This window comes from Mauremys mutica, chromosome 5, assembly GCF_020497125.1.
Source record: "Mauremys mutica isolate MM-2020 ecotype Southern chromosome 5, ASM2049712v1, whole genome shotgun sequence".
Lineage (NCBI taxonomy): Eukaryota > Metazoa > Chordata > Testudines > Geoemydidae > Mauremys > Mauremys mutica.
The window spans coordinates 12,912,060-12,934,442 of NC_059076.1; the positions used below are offsets into that span (position 1 = coordinate 12,912,060).

A 22,383-nucleotide genomic window follows, 5' to 3' on the forward strand; every position below is an offset into this window, starting at 1 on the left:
CCCGGTCATGATAAGAGACAGGCAGGCAGCTGTGCAGAGCCGCAATGGACCCTCCACCTGCCTTAGTTGTGCCGTGGTTCCTCCCAGCTGCCTGCCTGCTCTTACCATCATGCGCCCTGCGTGGATACAAAATTTGTATCCCCATCTGCACTGGCATCCACAGAAATGGTCCACGGATCTCCATGAATTTGCAGGGCTCTATTGATCTCTAGCTTTGAGCAAAAAAAATTCCACTTGACAACTTTTAAGTGGCTATTTTTGGGGAGGGGTGTTTATACCTCTGGAACCCCTTGCTCATATGACTCCGAATTTGGGTCACATGTTCCGAGGCACTCCAAATTTCAAATCCACCCAGGCACATGGACCTTAGAGGACTTAGAAAGCTCACTCTTTAAACAGATGTCACAACGTAACCTTAAACGGTGGTACTCCCATGCCACTATAATATTCATATTATACATGGAACTTGCAACAACCTCTATAATGAGGCTGCTTAAAACTTTCCATTATACAAGATTCTTTTGACCTCTTGTTAAAGTTGTACATAATCAAATTTGTTTTTACCTTTCTCCTTAAAAAACTAGGAAATGACCTATAAAAAACCTGTTAGAGGAACATTATTTAGGTTGCAAAATCAAGCACTTGAAAGTTAGCAAATGCCCAATCCCCTTTGACACACGCATTACAATAGTCTTTAATTTCATTGTCACAAGCTATTTTTTCCACATTACATCTGCTTCATTCAGTACCAAGGTTGGGGCGAATTAAGGTCATGGAGTCACAGGGTCTGGTCTATGCCCCAGCCTGTAAGTACTCTCCTAGGAGTGATCCTTTAAAGTGTGTTGGGCTTCAAGGACCCACACAGTTCCACCGGGGCAGGACCATGGCCACCAAGACTGGGCCTTCGGTACCAGCTAACCCTCTCTCTCTCTGTGGCTCCCTGCAGCAAATCCAACCAAGCTAGACAACTGCAGGTGTGTACTGTAGCCCTTCAGGGCAGAATGCTGCCAGTGAGTATTCACAGCAATACAGGCAGCCTTTTCAAAAACCACCATTTATTAGTCACCTGGCATACAGAACCTGAATGTCCTCAGGTTAGCAAAGTGAGGCAGAAGCCAAGCCATAGTCCACCCAGGTCAAATCAGTGCCCATCGTCAGCCAGTCACGCTGTGATGGACTCCATCTCTTGCTCCCTTCCTTCCCTTGTCTCCCTGGTTTGGACTCAAGTCCCCCCCGCACCCTCAAAAAAAAAAAAAAAAAGCCACCCCTTCTGGCAGTCATATGATACTTTGTTCTCCAGTTCAGTTCTCAAGTCCTACCTGCTGGTGTTTCCTGCTAAGCTGAGTGCTTAGTCACTGGCTATTGATTTGGGTTGGTTTGAGCCAGTTCTTCAATGAGTGTATTTATTCCCTCCAGACAGCAAGCTCACATACACACACACACACACCTCCTACCCTGATCTAGGAGCAGTTGTTAACCCTTCTGCACCCACTGGATAGCAATGCAACATTCAGATGGAAACAGGCATGCCAAGGATTCATACATATATTACAGAAAATTTTCCACTTTTCACAGTTTGACTTTGCAATTTGAATAATGTTTTTAATGTGTGTTTGTATGTAATATTTAATGTATTCTTTTTAGAAAGGCAATTTATGTCTATGAACAAAAATACTGTAATGGAGGAGCTGGAATTAAATATGTAAAGTCAGTTATTTTACCTTTAGCTAAATAGACTTGGATAACAGCAGAATACAAGCTGCTGCATTATCCTGAATGTTTTAGCTATGAGTTCTTGTTTTGTTTTGCTCACCTTCTCTTCTTTGCCGGCACAAACCAGTTTCATGACACACTTAGTTTTCCTTTGAGTTACAGCATGATACATGGGGGTAAAAGAGGTGGTGTAGATCTTCACATTCTCTCTTCCATATGTAGAAATGGCTTCCTCTGAAACACACGAAAGAGACATTTGACTCCACAAAACAAAACTGTTACATAGGCTGCAGGGACTAAGGGCTAGTTTACACTACTGTGCCACCTCAACACAGTGGCCAATAGTAGCTGTGGAGTCGGCACTGGGAGCTGGGGCAGCGCACAGAGACCCCCTGCCCCCATCAGCGGCCACAGGGACATGCAAGCCGCTTCCAGTAGCGGCACAGAGCCAGGGCAGGCAGGCAGCCTGCCTCAGCCCCGCTGCACCGCCAGACTTTTAGTGCCTAAAATCTCCCAGTTCGGCTGCAGTAGCCTCTGGGAGATTGAGCCCGATTCTGGGAGACTCCTGGAGAAACCAGAATGGTTGGAAACCCTACCACCTTCAAAATGGTGGTCATAACCTTTCGCTATAAATGGGACTGAAGCACCAGACGGCTTCAGTTGGTGGCCATTCTGAGAAGCAAGTCTCTCTCTGTTCTCAATGGGACTGGGTGTGTCTGCCTGCTCATAGCCTAGACTCCAGGCCCACCCTCTCTCCTGAAGGCAGCTGTGGCAGTAGTCTCACTGAGAACAATGGGAGATGGTGGCCTACTTGAAAAGGGTTAGTTCTTTGTGACAGTTAAGCTTTCAATTATGAAAAACAACAAAAACTGACCTTTAATCCTAAATATATTAAAAAACTACCCACTGCGTCAGATCTACTCAGATAAACCATGATTGAGGGAGAAACAGGGAGGTTCCAGAGGCAGGGGACTGTGCGAGTAGTGAAAGGTTGCGTGTGTGAAGGGTTATGCATGTAGGTGCAGGGGAAAACCGGGGAGCTGTCTAGAGGAACATAGGAGGTCAGGGGAACTGCAATATACAATCCACCTCCTTTGCACAGCTCTGGCAAAACAAAGGAGCTGTAAACCCAGTTTATCTGGCCTGTAAATCTGGCTGATTTGTGCTGTTCTTGAGTAGGATAAAGGGCACCTAGCTATTTAAGCTATTTAAAAAAGTGATTTAAGATTGGGATATTTCTAATGATATGAAAGGATGAAGTATCAATCTTAAATCACTTTTTAAATTTTTTTTACCTTAAATAGCTAGGTTCACAGGAGTGTTACTCTACTTCATCCTTTCATATCATTAGAGATATCCCAGAGTAACATTCCTGTGAACTGTTCATGTATGAAAATTTTCATTTAAGACTCCAAACAAGGAAATTACCAGACAAAAACCTCCAATGAGGTGCAGTTACGGCGGAGAGTACAATTGGGTCATTTAGGGTAAACAACTTTACCAGTGATATTCACCCTAAGCGCCCCTGTATTCACATCCTACACGCTACTGCAAAATGTTGCTGTACAACATATACCTTGTAAGGTATCATCTGAAAACTAATAGCACTCTGGTCATTAATATCATTGTAAAACGCAGGTGTTAACTTTATATGTGAAGCTATGAATTCCCCCTGTATAATGTTACTAGAACAAGTTTAAGAAGACAGCCTGGCCTAGGCAAAGGTGATAAACAGATCTGCCCTAGACAAAGGAATGTGTTTTACATATTAGCTGTAAACAAAGCTATCAAGCAGACCAGCAGGGGTTATCTTGAGCCTGAACTCAAGACAGAGAATTATCATAGCTCCATGTAGGCCAGTGAAACATAGGAGAATAGTCCCCCCAGGAAGCCTTCCTAACTTTGAGAACAAAGAATAGAGAGACTCCTTAGGTGAAAGATCCAATTGAACACATGGGAAACCAACATCTTGTACTTCTGTGGAAGGTCCTCCGGACTGAGAGAGAGAGTCAGAGGTGAAAGTAGTATGCTGGAGTCCTGAGCGGGCATGGCCTCAAAGGAAAGAGGCGTGGCCTCAAAGGGAAGAGGCGGGGCCTTTCAAGATTTAAAGGTCCTGGGGCTCCGGCTGTGGCTGGGAGGCCCAGGGCATTTAAATCACCCCAAAGCTACCAGCTGCAGAGGTGGCTGGGAGCCCTGGGGGCTCAGAGGTGAATTAAAGGGCCTGGGGCTCCAGTCACTGCAGAGCTCCGGGCCCTTTAAATCACCGTGAGAGCCCTGCTGCTGCTACCCCGGGGCGGCAGGGCTCGGGCTAGCGGCTGCAGGGCTGCGGAAGCGATTTAAAGGGCCCCGGGCTCCGGCCACTGCAGGGAGCCCCGGACCCTTTAAATCCCCACTGGAGCCCGGCTCCCCAGAGGCCGGAGCTCCGGCAGCTGGGCTCAGGTGGGGATTTAAAGGGCCCGGTGCTCTTGCCACTGGGGTAACGGCAGCAGGGCTCCGGCAGTGATTTAAAGGGCCCGGCGCTGGGGTAGTGGCCGCAGGGCTCCATCAGCGATTTAAAGGGCCAGGGGCTCTGGCCGCTGCGGGGAGCCCCGGGCCCTTTAAAGCGCTGCCGGAAGTCCGGCAGCTGGGCTCGGGCGGCGCTTTAAAGGGCCCAGGGCTCCCCACAGAGGCTGGAGCTCCGGGACCTTTAAATCCCCGCAGATCTGGTCTGGCATGGCATACCAGCTCTTGCCAGTAAGCCATACCGGCTAACTTTCACTTCTGGAGACAGTCAGCCATGCTGGACCAAAAGTAATGGGTGAATAAAACCATCTTAAACAGAGACTGTGCCTTGCTAGGTAAGTTTTAGACTTTTAGATGTATGTATATTTTCATTTTTATTTGCTTGTAACTATCTCTACTTGTATTTCTTTTACTTGGCATCACATTACTTGCATCCTGTTGTTAATTAAGTTGTTTTATTTTAATTTAAACCAACCCAGTGCTGTGTCTGAAGTAATTGTTAACTCCAGCTAATGTAGCAAGCTGCTGGGTACTGCCTCTTTAAAGGAACAAACAAACCTTACTATTTATCAGAGTGGTTCAGGAGAGGGCTGGAGATATCAAGGCAGATGGTTCTGGGGAAACTTGGGACTGGAAGTGTCCTGAGATCACCTTGCCAGGTATAACTACAGCTGGTGGAAACCAGGGTAAGGCTGTTGTGTTGTGGCAGGCTGCTGGGGTCAGAAGCATTGGACCAAGGCTTCACAGCATACAGACACTCAGGGTACCTCATATGTTTGTCTGCTGACTGTTTGTGTGAGCCACAACAAAAGAGCATTTAAGGCACCACCCATGGTTACAGTGCAGGAGGTGACAACCCCTTACTGGTCTGGACTGCAATCCAAATGTGACCATAACTATCCCCAAACCAAGCAGTCTAAATGCAGGAAGTCACAGTTAAAGTTACAAATAAACAAAACCAAACATGTTAAGGTAAGAAATGTAGTTAAGGACACTCCAACAACCATAACCCTGCTCTGTCAGACTCATCCAGCATCCCATGTGATTAAAACTCACTGAAATCTTGTGCACAGGCTACTTCTGAAGATTTTTTTAAGTGGATTAATAGTCTTGTCCCCCATAACTTAGAAGTTTTTCTTTCAGCAGAAACCTTAACTCTGCCCTGTAGTGACACCAGGCAGAAGCCACTCAGCTATGATTAAGGCACTTTAGTGTTTGTGGACCTAGTTCAGTCAAAGTTAAGAAACCAACTGGAAGCTGCAAAGAAGGAAAACACCTCTTCCAATCTATGAATATAAACTAAGTGTGAGGAGATGAGATCTATTAGTTCAAAATAGATGAAAAAAAATGGTGACCAGAATCAATCAGTTCAATCAACTACAGACAATACTTTTTGTTTAATAAATCAGTTAAGTTTTAAATGAAAAATATGTTCAGATAAACTCCCCCCCGTTATGTATCCAGCACATTTAAGGGTAGTTTTGTATAATAAAATTAAAATATTGTTTTTGTACATTTTAATTGAATTTCCACACAAATACAGTTTGACACAAATTACAAGTAAAAAATTAATCTAGTAAAAAGTTAGGCTATATTGTTGAATTAAATATGTATAGATCTAGCATATTGTCCTGGTTAGCAAAAAGCAGCACCAAATCGGTCCAGTGAAGGCAATGGGAGGATTCAATGGGACTTGGGTTAGGCCCATAGTTAGACATAAATCCGGACTAAAACTCCTGCATCACCACATGCCTCCATCCCTGACTTTCAGGACCTACCTGCAGGGCTGAATATAGTCTCACATCCATTCTAGACTTGGCCTCTTTGCTGAAACTGATGTAAGTGTCAGTGCCAGACAGCGATGGGGGATTAAGTGCTGCACATGTCCACTAGCTGAGTTGAGGCCACGTACTTGTTGCCTTTCAAAGAGGAAGTGACTTCTGTTCACTACACACCTAGCCTCAATATGAACATGGTACTTACAGGTGAAAGGCACCTTATCCTGTTACTGTCCTCCCCCCTAAACTGAATTTAAGACAACATGATTCAGTCAATTGTCATGGCTATCATTATCTGAAACACAGAACATTAATAAGGAAGGAGACTCTAAGGCAGTGTTTTCACTTGGACCCTACCTTCCGTGAGTCCCACCGTTCCGATTGGCGGGTGGCTGAAGACCACGGTAGGAATGTTGCTGTAGTCGAGTTTGGAATCCTGCTTGCCTTCGAACAGTCTGTGTGCCAGTTTCCTTCCAGCTGCTATTGCAACTGTAAGTATGGAAATAGGAATTCATGCTTACACCATCTAACACAGGCTAACACTAGTCAGGTATCCTGTAGCTAATTAGTGGCCTGTACGGGATGCTTTAGAGCAGGATCCAACCTTATATTTATGGACTGTAGAGGACAAAAACACCAGAAGGTTGCAACGGATGGACAACATTTTCAAAATCACTTGTCACTTAGGGGCCTAAGCCTCACTGAAAGCCATTTAATGACTTGTCACGACTTTCAGTGAGATTTTGGCTGCTAAGCAGCTAATTTACTTTTGAAAATGCCTGATCTACTCTTAATTATACCTGAAGAGCTACACTGGTTAATGGGGCATGGATGATGTTTTACCAATATAGCTGTGCTGCTATAAGCTCTAGTGTAGATGAAGTTATACTAGCACAACCGTTTATGGCAATATAGCTTATGCTGGTTTGCGGACACAGCAACTATTTAGGAATAGCCGAGCCCACACACATAGGATTTTGCTAATATAGCTGTACCAGAAAAACCCTCCTAGTGTAATAATTGGAGATATACCAATCTCCTAGAACTGGAAGGGACCTTGAAAGGTCATCAAGTCCAGTCCCCTGCCTTCACTAGCAGGACCAATTTTTGCCCCAGATCTCTAAGTGGCTTCCTCAAGGATTGAACTCTCAACCCTGGGTTTAGCAGGCCAATGCTCAAACCACTGAGCTATCCCTCCCCCCACAAGGCCACAGGTGCTTTTGAAAATTTCTCCCTTAAACTCTGCAAATCCAGGGTTAATCTCATCCCTGGCTGAGAGGCTCAATGTTTGAACCAGTGTGCTTCTGCAAAAAGAGTTGTTTTTCTGCTTTGGAACTCTGCCATAGGAAGTCATTGTGGGAGTCATCAGCGTATGGATCATGTTCCTCTTTGTGATGTGCAGGGCAGCAGCTAGTATTACACCCACTTGGCACAAATACAACTGTGAACAAGCAAGGCCAGGGTGTGGTTTCATCACTACTTTCAATAAGAAAATAATTCCTTTCCCAATTGCTTTGCAAATTTCTATATCCAGCACCTACATCTTCTGGGTTTTATGCTTGACAACAAATGGAGTTTTCCCAGCACTCAGATACTATTAGCACCCGAATAAGGACACCTCCCTGAATCATGGGAAACTGTATATGAGTGGTCCCCATTCTACCTGGGCTCTGACCTGTTTTCTTTCTATACATGCTGCTCTCCTCTTCCCCATATCCTACTCCATGTAGCAGTGAGTACAGGTCGTCTACATCAACTCTATGCACACACATCCTTATGACTTTGCACACACCTGCAGCTAGCCCTGGGCAAGTGATATTTCCTCTCCCAGGAGCTATCAGCTCCCTCCACTGACAGCTGGAGGGGCAGAGTGGAGAGGAGAGACAAACTCTGCACTACAGTGGCCTTGAGTGGAGAGAGGCAGCATGACGGACTCTGCAGAAATAATTTGTGTAGGAGCAACGGGAAGATCAGTCAGCCAAAAAAAATATGGTTGTATGTTTGCCAGTTAAGTTACGTTAATGCACAAACATTAAATTCAACATGACATTAATGAGTGTGAAGGCTGGATAATAAGGACACCAGATGGAGAAGGCAGCCTGTTGAACCATGCCACATTACACACACCCTGCCAAAATATCTTACAAAGATGATACAGGACAAGGGCCTTTGGTGTCTTATCTGGTCCTAAAACAGTCAATGTGCTACATGCATGAGGCAACATGCACCTTGACCACCTCTGCCAGCTGGCTGCCAACTTCACCCAGTGTAGCGGAATTATAGCAGCCAGCCTCTGAAAATGTTGGAAGGAGTTGAACAGCAGGGGCAAGAAGAATGGATTCTTCCTCACTCACCCCCTCACTTTAAGCAGGGGGAAGGAGAGGAGTTTTGATTGTTTTTAAATGGGGTTGGAAGTGAAATTAATTTATTTGTTTCTCTTTGCCACCATTGGGCTCTCTGGGGACTTGTGCTCCTAAGTCACGTAGGCAGTTTTGAAAATCCCACTAACTTTTGGCTCCTATTTTTGAAAATGTTGCCCCTAGTGGCTAAATGTAGGTAAGTGAGTATATCACAAGTATGGGATCCCCTAGGTGGCAGTACAGCAGAATGCAATACAGGCCTATTACCTGGGGTCAGGAGTGCTTTTCCACATACATCCCCGACAGCGTAGATCCCTTTCCTGCTGGTGTTCTGGAACTCATCGACTACAATGTGACCTTTAGCATCTAACTTAAGACCCTAATATTGGAAACAGCAAACATGTTAATATACACACTAGACATTACCGGGGCGGGGGGGGGGAGGGGAATGACAGACTCAAGAAACATTTCACAGTATCATACCCATCAAAGTAACATTTACAGTCCTACGAGATATGAAGCCTAACTCTGTAATATGAAGTTTATTTTTAAACACAGGAAAAAGTTTCAAAAGGCCCAACCAGTGTAGCAGTGGTGCTAAGAATAGGTTGGTCTCTCACCCTCTGCAGCGGTTACATCATTTTCAACTCCAGCCCAGGAGAACAATGATTCAAGGACAAGAGTTATTTTATAATGCAGTGTCATCATTCATAGATGATTTGGCTATCAAAGGCACTGAGTTATCCCTGCCATAATTTATCTATCAGGTCTCCAGTCAGTGCTGGAAGATGCAATTACAAACTTCATCATACTTAAATATTTGTGGGTTTGTTTTCATACTACCCTCTTTAGCCCAGGGCTTTTCAAGTGTAGAATATTATATGGGATTATATTATAATCTTGGCCATGGTCCTGCCATAAACTCCATGCAGATACAGGGTCCTGCAGAGGAAGGTCATGGAAGAACTGGGCCGCATATGCAAGGAGTTAATACAATGTGCATTTTCATAATTACTAGGATATAAAGTCTTTCAGTCTCACCAGTTTGTCTAGATTAAGCCCTTCAGTGTTTGGAACTCGTCCAGTGGCCCACAGCAGACAGTCAACATCCGGGATTGTGCTAACTGTGGGTTTGTGACCAGGCACAGTGGACATTACCGTTACCTCCAACAATCCAAGAGGAGATTTTGTAACCGATTTGACCTATTGGTAACCACAAATACAGATTAAGATTAAAAGAGGAACCTTTGGGGTGTCTGTCACCAAAAGCATCTTAAAGTAAACATGAAAGATCAAACCCAGCTGTTTATAACTGGAGCACACGCCAAATGCAATGCCAATAATTACAAAATGTGTTTGTGCTTTTGCAACAAAATTTAGAGAGAGACTTGTAGGTAATGTCCCAAATTGCACATGGTAACAGACTTTGAGCTGAGTATGAGGTGTTCGTAGGCCATGCTTACAGGATGGGGGACTCTGTCTTGAGAATCAGTGACTTGGAAAAAGATTTGGGGGTTGTCATGGATAATCAGCTGAACATGAACTGCCAGTGTGACACTGTGGCAAAGAGAGCTAATGTGATCCTTGGATGCATAAACTGGAGAATCTCAAGTAAAAAAAGAGAGGTTACTTTACCTCTATTTGGCATTGATGTAACTGCTGCTGGAATACTATGTCCAGTTCTGGTGTCCATAATTCAAGAAGGATGTTAAATTGGAGAGAGGTCAGAGAAGAGCCACAAGAATGATTAGAGGATAAGAAAACATGCCTTTTAGTGACTGAGCTCCAGGAGCTCAGTCTATTTAGTTAACAAAAGAGATAGTTAGGGATGACTTGGTTACAGTCTGAAAATACCTACATGGTGAACAAATATTTAATAATGGGCTCTTCAGTCTAGCAGAGAAAGGTATAAACATGATTTAATGACTGGAAGTTGAAGCTAGACAAAATCAGACTAGAAATACAGCATAAATTTTTAACAGTGAGAGTATTTAGCCACTGGAACAACTTACCAATGGTTGGTTTCAGAGTAGCAGCCGTGTTAGTCTGTATCCGCAAAAAAAAACAGGAGTACTTGTGGCACCTTAAAGACTAACAAATTTATTTAAGCATGAGCTTTCGTGAGCTACAGACTGTGTGTTCCATTCTATGCATCCGAAGAAGTGAGCTGTAGCTCACGAAAGCTCATGCTTAAATAAATGTGTTCCATTCTATGCATCCGAAGAAGTGAGCTGTAGCTCACGAAAGCTCATGCTTAAATAAATTTGTTAGTCTTTAAGGTGCCACAAGTACTCCTGTTTTTTTTTTTACCAATGGTTGTAGCAGATTCTCCATCAGTGGCAATTTTTAAAATTAAGATTGGATTGTTTTTTCAAAAGATCTGCTCTAAGAGTTTGGTGGAAGTTCTATGACCTGTGATATACCAGAGGTCAGACTAGATGATCCCAATGGTCCCTTCTGGCCTTGGAATCTATGATTTACCATAGTGTGTGGGAGCCTGTCTTAGACTAGAACCCTACTTTGGTAGGTGCTGTATGAACAGAACAGACAGACACTCTCCACACCAGCCAATTTACAGTCGACGGCGCTCAGGACCATGGAACAGCAAGTCTATGGTGGCATGGCTTTCCTTCAGTGGGTCAAGGGCCAGAGCCAAGATGGTCTCTGCATAGCTACGTCTGCAGCCGCTGAACAGGTAGCCATATTAGATGCGTCCACTCTGTTTTACAGTCATTCAGGAATTTGTCAAGGAGCTGATAGCCAGTGCCAAGGGAGAGTTATACTTGCCTGGTGAGTAAGGCCAAGTAGTCTGCAACCCTCACCTGTGAGGTTACAGAGAAGTAGGCCTCCCTGCCAAGCAGTCTAACGCCTACACATCTCCCTCCTGGGGCACAAATCATGACTAAAGCTACGATTTTTTCACCGAGGTCATGGAAGTGACAGAATCTGTGAATTCCAGTGACCTCCATGAATTCAGCCCTGTCAGCCAGGAGCTGCAGGTTCCTGCAGTCAGGGCCCCCCCAGATTTCACAGCCGCCATGGGTGGTGGGTCCGCAGCTCCTGGCCACCACGGGCAGTGGGGGGCCAGGAAGTCCGAGCCACCATGGGTGGCAGGTCACCACATTTCCGAGCCAGAGTACCCCAGAGCTCTGAGCCCTCACAGGCGTTGGGAGCCCCCAGAGCTGGGAGCAGTCCCCACAGCTGCCCAACCTCTGCAGGTGGTGTGGGAACCCCGCAGCTGGGCTCCCCATTTTGTCAGCGATATTTTTAGTAAAAGTCAGGGACAGGTCACAGGTTCTGTGAATTCTTCTCTATTGCCCGTGATCTGTGACTTTTACTAAAAATATCCACGACAAAAATCTTAGCCTTAATCATGGTGCACCTAGATGTTTCAATTTCTCATTGACTTCTGGAACAAGGTAAGCAGGGGTGGGGGAGAGGTGAAGTGAAGAGACAGTCTTCTGAATGTGAAAGGAAAGCCCTTCTGAAGGGCTCAGTAGCATCCACCCGTCCTCTTACATACTGGTCCGTGACTGGTTCCAAGGAACCCTTGGCTGCTGTGGTCAGTCTCCCCGGTTGTGGGGGTTTGAGAGTACATGGAATTTCTCCTGCACTGCTGCCAGCATGACAGAAGGTCTCTTACCCTGCACAGGAGATCCTTGAAAGTCAAGAGGGCACAGGGATGCTTTGAGTCACCACTTGGTCTGGTGAGAGGGAACAAGAAGAAGAGGAAACATGACAGGGCCAGGAGGATCATCATATGGTGGCTTATTTAGACCTCCTCTCCATCTCACAACCTGGTTCTTCTCCAAGGCAACCTAGGGCCTGGTCTGGTTTGTCATGCTGAGATTAGGAGCTCACACTGCCCAAGAGGGGACAATTCCAGAGGCCCAGAGAACCACCTGGTATCTGCAGAGGGTGACTCCAAGGTGGCTCTCCCCCACACCACTGGAGGAGATGAGGACCCCAAAGCCTGTGTCTCTGGTGTCTTGGGGTGCTGAGGATAGATCCCAATTTTGGCTCCAAGAAAACTCAAGGAGGAGAGAAGCTCTAATGTTTGGCCCTGAGACAGGAAAGCGATGCCTTGGAACAGCACACGGCCAATGGGGCAGAAACACAAAACAGTGTTGCAGTGTGATAAACCGCTAATAGGTAAGAACAACAAAAGCTAAAGAGCAGGACTTTTCCTTCAGGAGGAGCCACTATAGGGGCAGATGGACAGATGGACTGACATAAGAGAGAACTGAGATGGACAGGAGCCACACTGCCTTATATGTCCTTGGGTGTAGAGACAAGAGGGCATGCAGGGCACAGGCATGGCTCCACTGGTTGGTTCCAGACCTGCAGGCACGAGGCACATGCACACCATGCATAAGGTTCACATAAATGATAGCCAAAGCACTCTTATCATTGTGTGTTCCCCTTCCCCCATCTACTACCTAACAATGTTCCAGAGACAAGAGCTGCTGTGGAATTACATAGCAGAAAATGAAATATAGCGCCACACAGGGCATTTACAAAGCATTGATATAGGAGTGATAAACTAGCAATATAGTATTCAGATATGAATCTCTCACCATGGCCATGATCAGATGCTATAACAGTGCTGAGGAAAATTAGGACAGTTTAAGCAAAAATGAAATAAAAAAGAATCAAGTTATGGGTCCATAGGAGAGACTCAGAGCTAAATAATGAAGTGCGTGGGTAATACCGTACCAGTGAATGCTTCCAGACTTCTATGCCAGCATTCTCCAGTTCCTGAGTACAGTTTGAGCTGATCATTGAATCAAAAGTCCTTAACACCTGCATGGAAACCCATACAATCCATCAAGATTACATGCAATTTACTATGTTCCCATCTAAATGATACTTTCACACACACCTCTAATTTGTACCTATTCTTTTCCTGTCCTGTTGCAATCAAACGAAAGTTATAGATTGTGTGAGCGTGCCCATGTTTCTGTAACTACATGGTAATTAGGGCAAACTACTTTAGTGAAAAAATGGTTACTAACCTTACATCACGACTGTTCTTTGAGAGGTGTTGTACGTGTCCATTCCACTCTTGGTGTGTGTGCGGGCGCACAGTTGCCAGAAATTTTTCCCTTAGCGGTACCTGTTGGGGTGGCTCAAGCACACTTTGCTGGTGCTAGTATGAAGGGCCAGCAGACCGTGAGCCCCCTCAGTTTCTTCTTTCTGGAGACTTCGATGAAGAGGAGTTTGAGGGGGGTCGTGGAACGGACACGTGCAATGCATCTCAAAGAACAATTACGGAAGGTTAGCAGATGTTTCTCTTCCTTGAGTGATTGCACATGTGCATGCCACTGTTGGTGACTCCCAAGCAGTTAAACAGACACCGGGATCAGAGTCCGTGCACACACAGAATGTAGTACAGCTCGACAAAATTTGGCATAATCTCTTCAGTATCGGCTCATGGTAGGATGACCAGACAGCAAATGTGAAAAATCAGGAAAGGGGGTGAGGAGTAATAGAAGCCTATATAAGAAAAAGACCCAAAACTCGGGACTGTCCCTATAAAATCGGGACATCTGGTCACCCTAGCTGATGGGGTAATGGAAGGCAAAAGCGCCAATGGAAGGAAATGACCAGGTAGCTGTTTTACAAACATTCAGAATAGGGCCTTTTTTTAAGTTGGGGGAAGGGATGCAATCCCCCATCTGACCTTTCCACTCCCAAGAGTCCTGGGATTGGTACAAGTCCTTAGGGCTCAGCATCCCGCTGGCGTTCCTGCTTCTGACAGTGGAGTGGAGGACCCCTTCACAGAGAGCAGCTTCCTTGTAAAACTGTCTGTTCCCTCTCTTACTAATGAGCTTCTGCCGGGGAACTTCCAGGTTCCAAAACATACATACATGTGCACACAATTTCTGGGTAGAAAGTCCATTCAAGGTCAGTGGCCCTTTGGTAGAACCCTCATTGTTCCTGTATGGGAGAGTTCTTCAGTGCTGATATCCCTTGAATGCTCTGTCACAGCTTCCCAGACATAACCCTTGCTACAAAATGTATGCACTAATCCACAAGGACTATAATCATACATGGCATTCACAAAACAAAAATGGAATTCCTAATCTAACAGACACATCCTCTAGACTGTCTCAGAGCTCTTGTGTGAGCACTCACTTCAGCTTGAGTTAAGCTAAAGAAATACAAGGCACCCTTAAACAGCCTGAAGAGCATCCACACAAGGAGGTGGCTCTGATCTAACTACAGCAACTTCAAACCCATTTAATTAAGTTGGTGGTAAAAGTGTACAGACACAGCCCCAGTAAAATAACATCACAAAAGTGAGAGGAGAGGAATGTTGAGTAACTGACAGACTGTTTAGAGTTCTGGTTTTGTTTACACCTATTTAACGCTAGCATCTAATGAAAATTTGGGAGGAAGTGTGTGGATAGATTCAACACCCCTTGTGGTTAGAAAACTGACAATGCACAACACATCTCCTGACAACCTCAAGAAGTCCTCCAGCAAAAAACAGGGAGGAGCAGACATGTCATTCCTGTTATTTCTAAAGAAAATAAGAAAAAAAACTGACAAAAACCTAGACTTTTTTACTTATAGGGCTCAAGTACAATGTTTAGAAATCCTTTAATAGTGACCTTTCAGGTTCCTACAGCAGTAATAAGTAGCCCACATTACAGACACCTTCTCTAGTATTTTCTATTCTTTTCTGTCTAGCTCAGTATTATGTTTTAGACCATAACATACAAAACATGCTACATGGCCCAGTTATTACTGGAAGTTTAATTTTTGTATCTCTTGGTATTGAGATTTTAACTCTGCAACTTGAATGTTGCATCACATTTTTTTGTATGTCATTTATATTACTAAGTCAAATCAACTTCTCTAAATTAATGTGATCAGCCCCAACAAACTGTAAGTTATTCTGCCCAGCAATTTCATTTGGCTCAGAGGCACAAAATGCTTTCAGCCAGTTAGGGCACAGAAAGCATCTATGCTATTTTTAATTGGTACTGAGATCACCGGAAAAGTAAGCAACATTGGATATTATGATCTGTTGTACCTTGTCATAACGTATCAGTAAGGATGTCTTTGATCCTAGCGTGGAAAGGATTCCGGCTATCTCCACAGCAATGTATCCAGCACCAACAACAACAGTGCGCCTGAGGAAAAGCAGCAAGATCACACACGCAGCATCAGAGATAACAGAACAGACCTTTGGCATAGGTTCTTACTGCTTGAACGAAAGGACAAGGCGTCTCCTGTAATCCAGACATGTCTTGGTTCTGGGACTATTTCACATGTGACTTTGCACCCCACAGCTAATTCTACATTGTATGTTCTTTCCCACGATCTCAGGCTTTAACCCAACGGCCACATATGTTGTAAACCTACTTTATTAGCTACATGCTACAAGAAAACCAACTCACAAAATGAGCCATCTTATACTTTGTTTTCATGGGGTATTGATATGGTTACCATGACCGTTGTTTTTGGCTCACTACAATGCTATGATTTTAAGTCAAGTCAATTTCCCCTCAACCACATAAAGGAAGATTGAAATGGAAAGCAAGATGCCATTTAAGGGCCAGGCACGGGTGTGTGGCTGCAGAGTGGTTATGCCAAGCAAAAGTTGGCATCCTCTCTTGGGCGGGCAGGGACACACTTGTCCATTGACATTGGGTCAGGCAGGAGACCATGGAGTTGGAGACAGGGTCGGTGAAACAGGTTACATAGCAGAATCATCCGAGGCATCCTTGGACAAGCCACCAGGGAGCGTGTACAAGATGGCTGGGCACAATGTCAATCCGGGGGCTGAGGCTCAGTTGGCCTGTCATCCATTATTTTCTGCTCCAAATGGAGAACTTAAGAAAAGCTAAAGGAAAGGTACAGACACCAACATAAAGAACAGGATGCCATGCCCTGGATGGAGCCTCTACAGTTTGATATTTTTCCCTCATTCATGGGAATGAACCAGTCTCTCAGCCTTCCCATAATCCCAAGGGCACTGTCCACAGGCCTTAAATCATTGCAACTTCCTTCCTAAAGGCAGATTGTCAGCAGGTGGGTTATGTTGTCACAACATAGACTAGGGGGCAGTGGTACATGTACTCACTAGCCAGTATTTTAGTCATGGGGACTATCCTTCTGGCTGTGAAGGTTGCATGGGACTCCAATACGGCTTTTAACAATAGCTGGAGAGAATGTGGCAAAGCAGTGCCAAATAAGTCACTCCTGCTTCTCCAAGGGCTTAGACCAGCGTGAACTACTGTCACTGACAACGAAAGCCTTGCAACCCATTATGACCTGATTACAAGCGACAGGTTTGGGTCTGAAAACTACCCAACCTTCTTGGGATCAGGTCAGCTCTCCTCCTGCCCATGGGGTCGGCGCAGCAGTGGCTGCGTGCCCTGCTTCTGCCGCTCACTGCGCTGGGGAGGGAGTGACAATGAGTTGCAATGCCTCTCCACAGCACATGAAGGACAAGAAGCAAAGATTCAAAGAGTCTTGTGCTGCCCTAATGTAGTTATTTAAAAAAAAAAAAAGTCCTGTATTTTAATAAACACAAGGCAAGGGGTTAGAATCACCTCTGTCCTGGCTCTTTCTGATCAGGCCGTGTTTTATACCCATTTTGCACAGGAATAAGTTACTGCACAGGAGCAGGGTACAACAAATTGAGTCCTGTGTGCTTTGCTTTGAGCAACATGCTGAGAGTAGCCTCAGATAGCAGATTTTGCTACTGAGAGTCTATTTTTTGGTTTGCTTACCTGGGCAATTCTTCAAGTTCAAAAAACCCATCACTGGTGATTCCCAAGCTGGCACCTGCAAAGTAAATTTCACACAAACCATGACATGCTCTCTCCCAGTAACAAAACTCTGCTTTTTCTTAGCAGCATTTGTGCATTTCAACACAACATTGTTTAGTTTAGATCAGAGGTAGGCAACCTATGGCACGCGTGCCGAAGGCGGCACGTGAGCAGATTTTCAGTGGCACTCACAGTGCCTGGGTCCTGGCCACTGGTCCGGGGGGGCTCTGCATTTTAATTCAATTTTAAATGAAGCTTCTTAAACATTTTAAAAACCTTATTTACTTTATAATATATCACTAAACTATTGTTGTTTGTAGACTTATAGAAAGAGACCTTCTAAAAACGTTAAAATGTATTACTGGCACGTGAAACCTTAAATTAGAGTGAATAAATTAAGACTCGGCACAGCACTTCTGAAAGGTTGCTGACCCCTGGTTTAGATTTACATTTCTTGCTGTTAGCATTTATCAGCTTTACATACAAATTAATCCCAAGCATACAAACATTTGACTTGTTTTTAAAGCTCATTTCCCCACTTCAACAGTGGAAGAGAAAGGGCACTCTTTACTTTGCAAAACTGACTTTAGGATTGAAAGAAAGTATTGTAAGCAGAGCTTGAAAAACTTCCCAGACACCTGCTTGCCCAAAGAGACTATATGCCTAAGCCCACCACAAGAGCCATGTCCCTAAAGCTATGCAAATTTCATTTGCATTGACACATTTTCATTCTTCCCAATTAATCAGTTTGATCGCTCCACAAAAAAAATCAGCTGAACTCCACTTGTTCCTCTTCAAATCCAATCAATGCTGCCCTCTCTACCCCCTCAAAAACCCCAATTCTGTTAACCCCAATCAATGCTGTCCCTCAAAGAGTGATTAACTCCGCTCCCTCAACCCTGTAAAAGAGTCAGTCAGTACAATCTTGTCTTCATAGTAAAGAAAGTGTTAGCTCACACACGTTACAGTCCTAGTGTAGTTGTAGTTTGAACAAGGTAAGTTGTAGTTTAACACTAATAGTCACTTTGTGCTAGCTGGTGGAGGTGAACACTAAGATTATAATGGGTTACCTATCAGGCTTTAAACACACCTTTTTCCTAGTGCAAGCAAGGCCTAAGAGCCTGCTCTATTCCTTCCCAAAATAACCGAGGGTATGTCTACAGTCTGAGCTGGGGATGTAATTCCCAGCGTGAGTTGACATACAAACGCAAGCTTTGATCAAACTCACCCACTAAAAATAGAGTAAGTGTCAGGAGGGGCTAGTCACCCCAAGTACAGACCAGTCCAAGATGCTAAGCACATATTTGGGGTAGCTAACTCCTCCCACCACTCATGCCACCGCAGCTACACTCTACTTTTAGCACGCTAGCTCAGCCAGAGCTAGTGCAGGTATGTTTTTTCAAGCTGGAATTTACACGTCTAGCTCAAAGTGTAGACATACTCTTAGAGAAGCCAGTGCTGATATGCTCCTTATCTTTCCTCTTCCTTGGGTTAAAGAAAGAGCAGTGCAAAAAGCTGTTCCACTGTCTTCAGTCCCCCTCCTTTCCACAGAGGGAGCCAGTAATTCCTCAGCTCCATTCACTCACGAAAAAATCTCTACATACCTCATGCAAGTTGGAGAGTTTGATTTTCAGGCTGTGGTTTTAAGTAACAAAACAAGAAAACGTACAGCAGATACTAAAACCTAACTAATGATGACCTCTAATTTCTTTTCTCCCTTAAAAAACTAAACCAAAATAACACGTTAAGATAATTAAAGGGTTTCCAAATATTTTTATTGAGGATATTCAGAAGTTATGTAAGGTTTCAAAACTACTAAGATCAATACCAGTTTTGCTTCTTTATAATATGTAAAGAAGGATTTTTTATTTTCTATTTTTTTTAAAACCTTAAAATCATCAGGGATGTCAAGACTGATTTCATTCTGTGGGAAGAAGGGCTTCCTAGAATTCTCCAGGGAGAAGACTTCCCACCACTCAACTGTTAGTCAGCGAAGTTAAAAAAGTGTTGTTAAAAAAAAAGTTTCAATCAGGGACTAGAAATCCCTTTGCTCAGCTTTCTACCTCTGGACTGTTGATACTAGCTCTTCAGTCACCACAGAACTACAGTAACTCCTCACTTAAAGTTGTCCTGGTTAATGTTGTTTCGTGGTTACGTTGCTGATCAATTAGGGAACATGCTCGTTTAAAGTTGTGCAATGCTCCCTGCTAACGTCGTTTGGCAGCCGCCTGCTTTGTCCCCTACTTGCCGGAAGGGCAGCCCATTGCAGCTTGCTCGTGGGGGCTTGGAACCAGGGTGGACCGGCAGCCCCCCGCTCCCCTAAGTTCCCCATGCAGCAGCTGCCCAGCAGGCTATCAACTGCCAGCCAGTTCAGCTGTGCCTCCCCCCACTGCCATGTGATGCTCCTGCCCTCTACCTTGGAGCTGCTCCCCGAGATTCCTGCTTGCTGTGCGGGGGGAAGGGAGGAAGAGGGGGGCTGTCAAGGTGTCCCCCTCGCCCCTGCTCCCCGCTTACCATCTTCCATAGAGCAGGGGGGGGACACGACAGGGCTCAGGACAGAGGGAACTTGCTGGCAGCAGCTGTGGTCTCAGCAAGCTCATCTAATTAACAAGGCAGTGTACCTAAGAGTAGGGTCAGTGTACTTAAAGGGGAAATGCGCATCTCTCTCACACACACACACCTTCTGTGTGTCTCTGTCTGCAATGCTGTCTCGCCTCCCTCCATTCCTGCTGCCTTGTAGAGTGTGAGAGTTAACCCTTGAGGGCTCAGCCAACTGCTAGTTCATCATTTAGCAGTAAGGCATTCCCTGGGAAATATCTCTCCTTCTGACTCCTCCACCTCAACCAAGCTTCACAATCATCATCATGTCTACCAGTATTAAATTGTTTGTTTAAAACTTATTGTGTGTGTGTGTGTATGTGTGTGTGTGTGTGTGTGTGTGTAGCGAGAGAGAGACTTTTGTCTGGTGAAAAAAATTTCCCTGGAACCTAACCCCCTCATTTACATTAATTCTTATGGGGAAATTGGATTTGCTTAACATTGTTTCGCTTAAAGTCGTATTTTTCAGGAACATAACTACAACGTTAAGTGAAGAGTTACTGTATGATGTCAAGAGTGAAGCCTGATTGGTGTATGCAGTCCCCTTACTGACACACAGATTGAGCAGAATCTCAGCTTTCATTATTAAGAAATACATTTTTAGTCCTCATGGGTGCAAAAAATATGTTTAAAATGTGAGCCAATGCAGTGAGCTCTGCCTGAGACTACAGGGAGCCAGAAACAAGGGCGGAGAGCTGTGAACTCTCTTGCCATCATTAATCTCATTTGAACGTAAATGCTGAAGCCCAGAGATGGCATTTTACAGACAAAGGTAGCTATTTTATTGAGGGTCATTCTAACAGCTGAAAAAGGAAATAGACTGGGAAAGAAGCTCTCAAAGTGGTGTGAATTAGGAGCTGCTTCCAGGAAGGAAATACCAAGGGAGGAACAGAAGATACACCCTCAAAGCCAGGGTAAGAAAATAGACAGACAGGAGGCTGGGGAAAGGGAAAAAAACAGTGCAGAAACAGCAGGAGTCCTCTCAAAAGGGAGCAGATTCTCCACGCAGTGATACTGAATGTGGCAGTAAATAATAATCACTACATAAAGGGCACATTCTACCTCTGATCTTGTGCAACTCTCATTGACCTCAGTGGGAGAGCCATTGTGGATTAAAAGGAGTATGTGGTTATAAATTCAGACCCAGTCCATAAATTTGGAACTCTCTACCAAATGGGTGGGACACCCATGCCACAGAGCCTTCCAGTCTACTGAGGATCCAATTTTTCTAACAAGCAGGACAAAAAACCCATTAGCTTTCAGATCTTTCTATATCTGAAACAGGCACAAGCGCTCCCTGTCACTCTGCGCACCCTTTGCAGGTATGTCCACCCTCAGCCTGCTAAGTCTGGAACAGTCTCTCTCATTTCCACAGCCGTAACAAACCAGAATGCTTTCCATAAAAAATGCGAAATGATAAAAGCCTCAGGTGGCAAAGTTCAACATCCATGCTGAACCGAATGCAACTTCTGGGCAGACCTAAATGTTGCATCAGTTCCTTCCTATTTTGTGGAAAGGTATTTGCAGTAAAAGCAGAACTGTTTAAAGGAGAACAAGCTGTGCAAGACCCTACGTTTAGTGTCTGACATTCAGTGACATGCATATTGGCCTCATAATAAGCAGATTAGCAGTTTTGAACAGGCAGATCCAATTTGGCTTGAGGGAAAACTGGCAAACACAGTGTCTGTCCAAGTCACCTGTGGAGGAGCTGCAACCTTACAAACCTTAACTGATGGCACCAAGGATCCTGACCTGGCACCTCATCCAAAGTTCACTGAAGTCAGTGGGAACCTTTCCACTGACTCCAGAAGGCTTTGGATCAGACCTCTTTCTACGTAGGCCAGAGTTCCATTTATAAGAGGCAGGGAACAGTAGAATGATGAGAACAAATGTACTTTCTACATTGTGACCACTGAGGCCACAGAGACTAGAGTGTACAGGAGCTACACTATTTGCACTGGAAAAATAGGAAGTCCTGTTGTAACTCATATGAAATCTCCTCCCAAGGGAGTACTTGCATGCCATGAGGTTGATCACATTATTCAAAGACTTACCAGGGATTTCACTGTCATGGGTAATTGATGGTCGCCCACCTGTAGCTATAAGGATGTGGGGAGCTGTATATTTTTTACCATTGACTTCTACCGTAGGCTCAGGATCAGATGTAAAAGCTGCGTGGCCATGAATGGTTTCTATGTGAGCCTATAAAAACAAATTTTAGATTGTACTGTTATTCTATACATCACAGAACCAGATGCTAGAGAAAGAATGAACCTTTCCTAATTATCAAAACAGAAGACAAAATTATTAGGGAAGAAAAGTAGTAAGATAGCTCTCAGATTCAGCATTTCAATTTCTGAAAAGTGCTACTAATGGCCTACATTTTCAAAAGTGATTAGTGATTTTGGGTGCCCACTCCAGAAAATGCTCAGGAACCACCCTCTAAAAATCAGGCCCCTTTATGATATCTCACATGGGCACCTAAAATCATGAGTCAGTTTGAAAATGTAGGCCTATGCTCATCTAGTAATCTGAAATATTTGTAAATATAATGGAAGCCTTCAATCTGCATCACAAGACACTGTATGTTCTGGAGAGCTAATGAAGATTAAACTCCAGCCAGCTAAAACACGACTAAGCTGGTAA

General features: G+C 44.5%; 1 protein-coding gene across 1 annotated transcript in view; it reads right to left on the minus strand.

Moving 5' to 3' along the window:
* Window positions 1–22,383, minus strand: part of GSR (glutathione-disulfide reductase) — a 43,716-nt gene that overhangs the window by 6,552 nt on the left and 14,781 nt on the right. Inside the window, exons 5-12 of the mRNA XM_045018884.1 lie at window positions 21,792–21,939; window positions 17,101–17,155; window positions 15,396–15,495; window positions 13,070–13,156; window positions 9,395–9,556; window positions 8,621–8,732; window positions 6,351–6,482; window positions 1,814–1,947 (exon numbers count right to left, since the gene is read on the minus strand). Coding sequence (XP_044874819.1) covers window positions 1,814–1,947; window positions 6,351–6,482; window positions 8,621–8,732; window positions 9,395–9,556; window positions 13,070–13,156; window positions 15,396–15,495; window positions 17,101–17,155; window positions 21,792–21,939 — 930 coding nt within the window. The remainder of the gene's footprint in view (window positions 1–1,813; window positions 1,948–6,350; window positions 6,483–8,620; window positions 8,733–9,394; window positions 9,557–13,069; window positions 13,157–15,395; window positions 15,496–17,100; window positions 17,156–21,791; window positions 21,940–22,383) is intronic.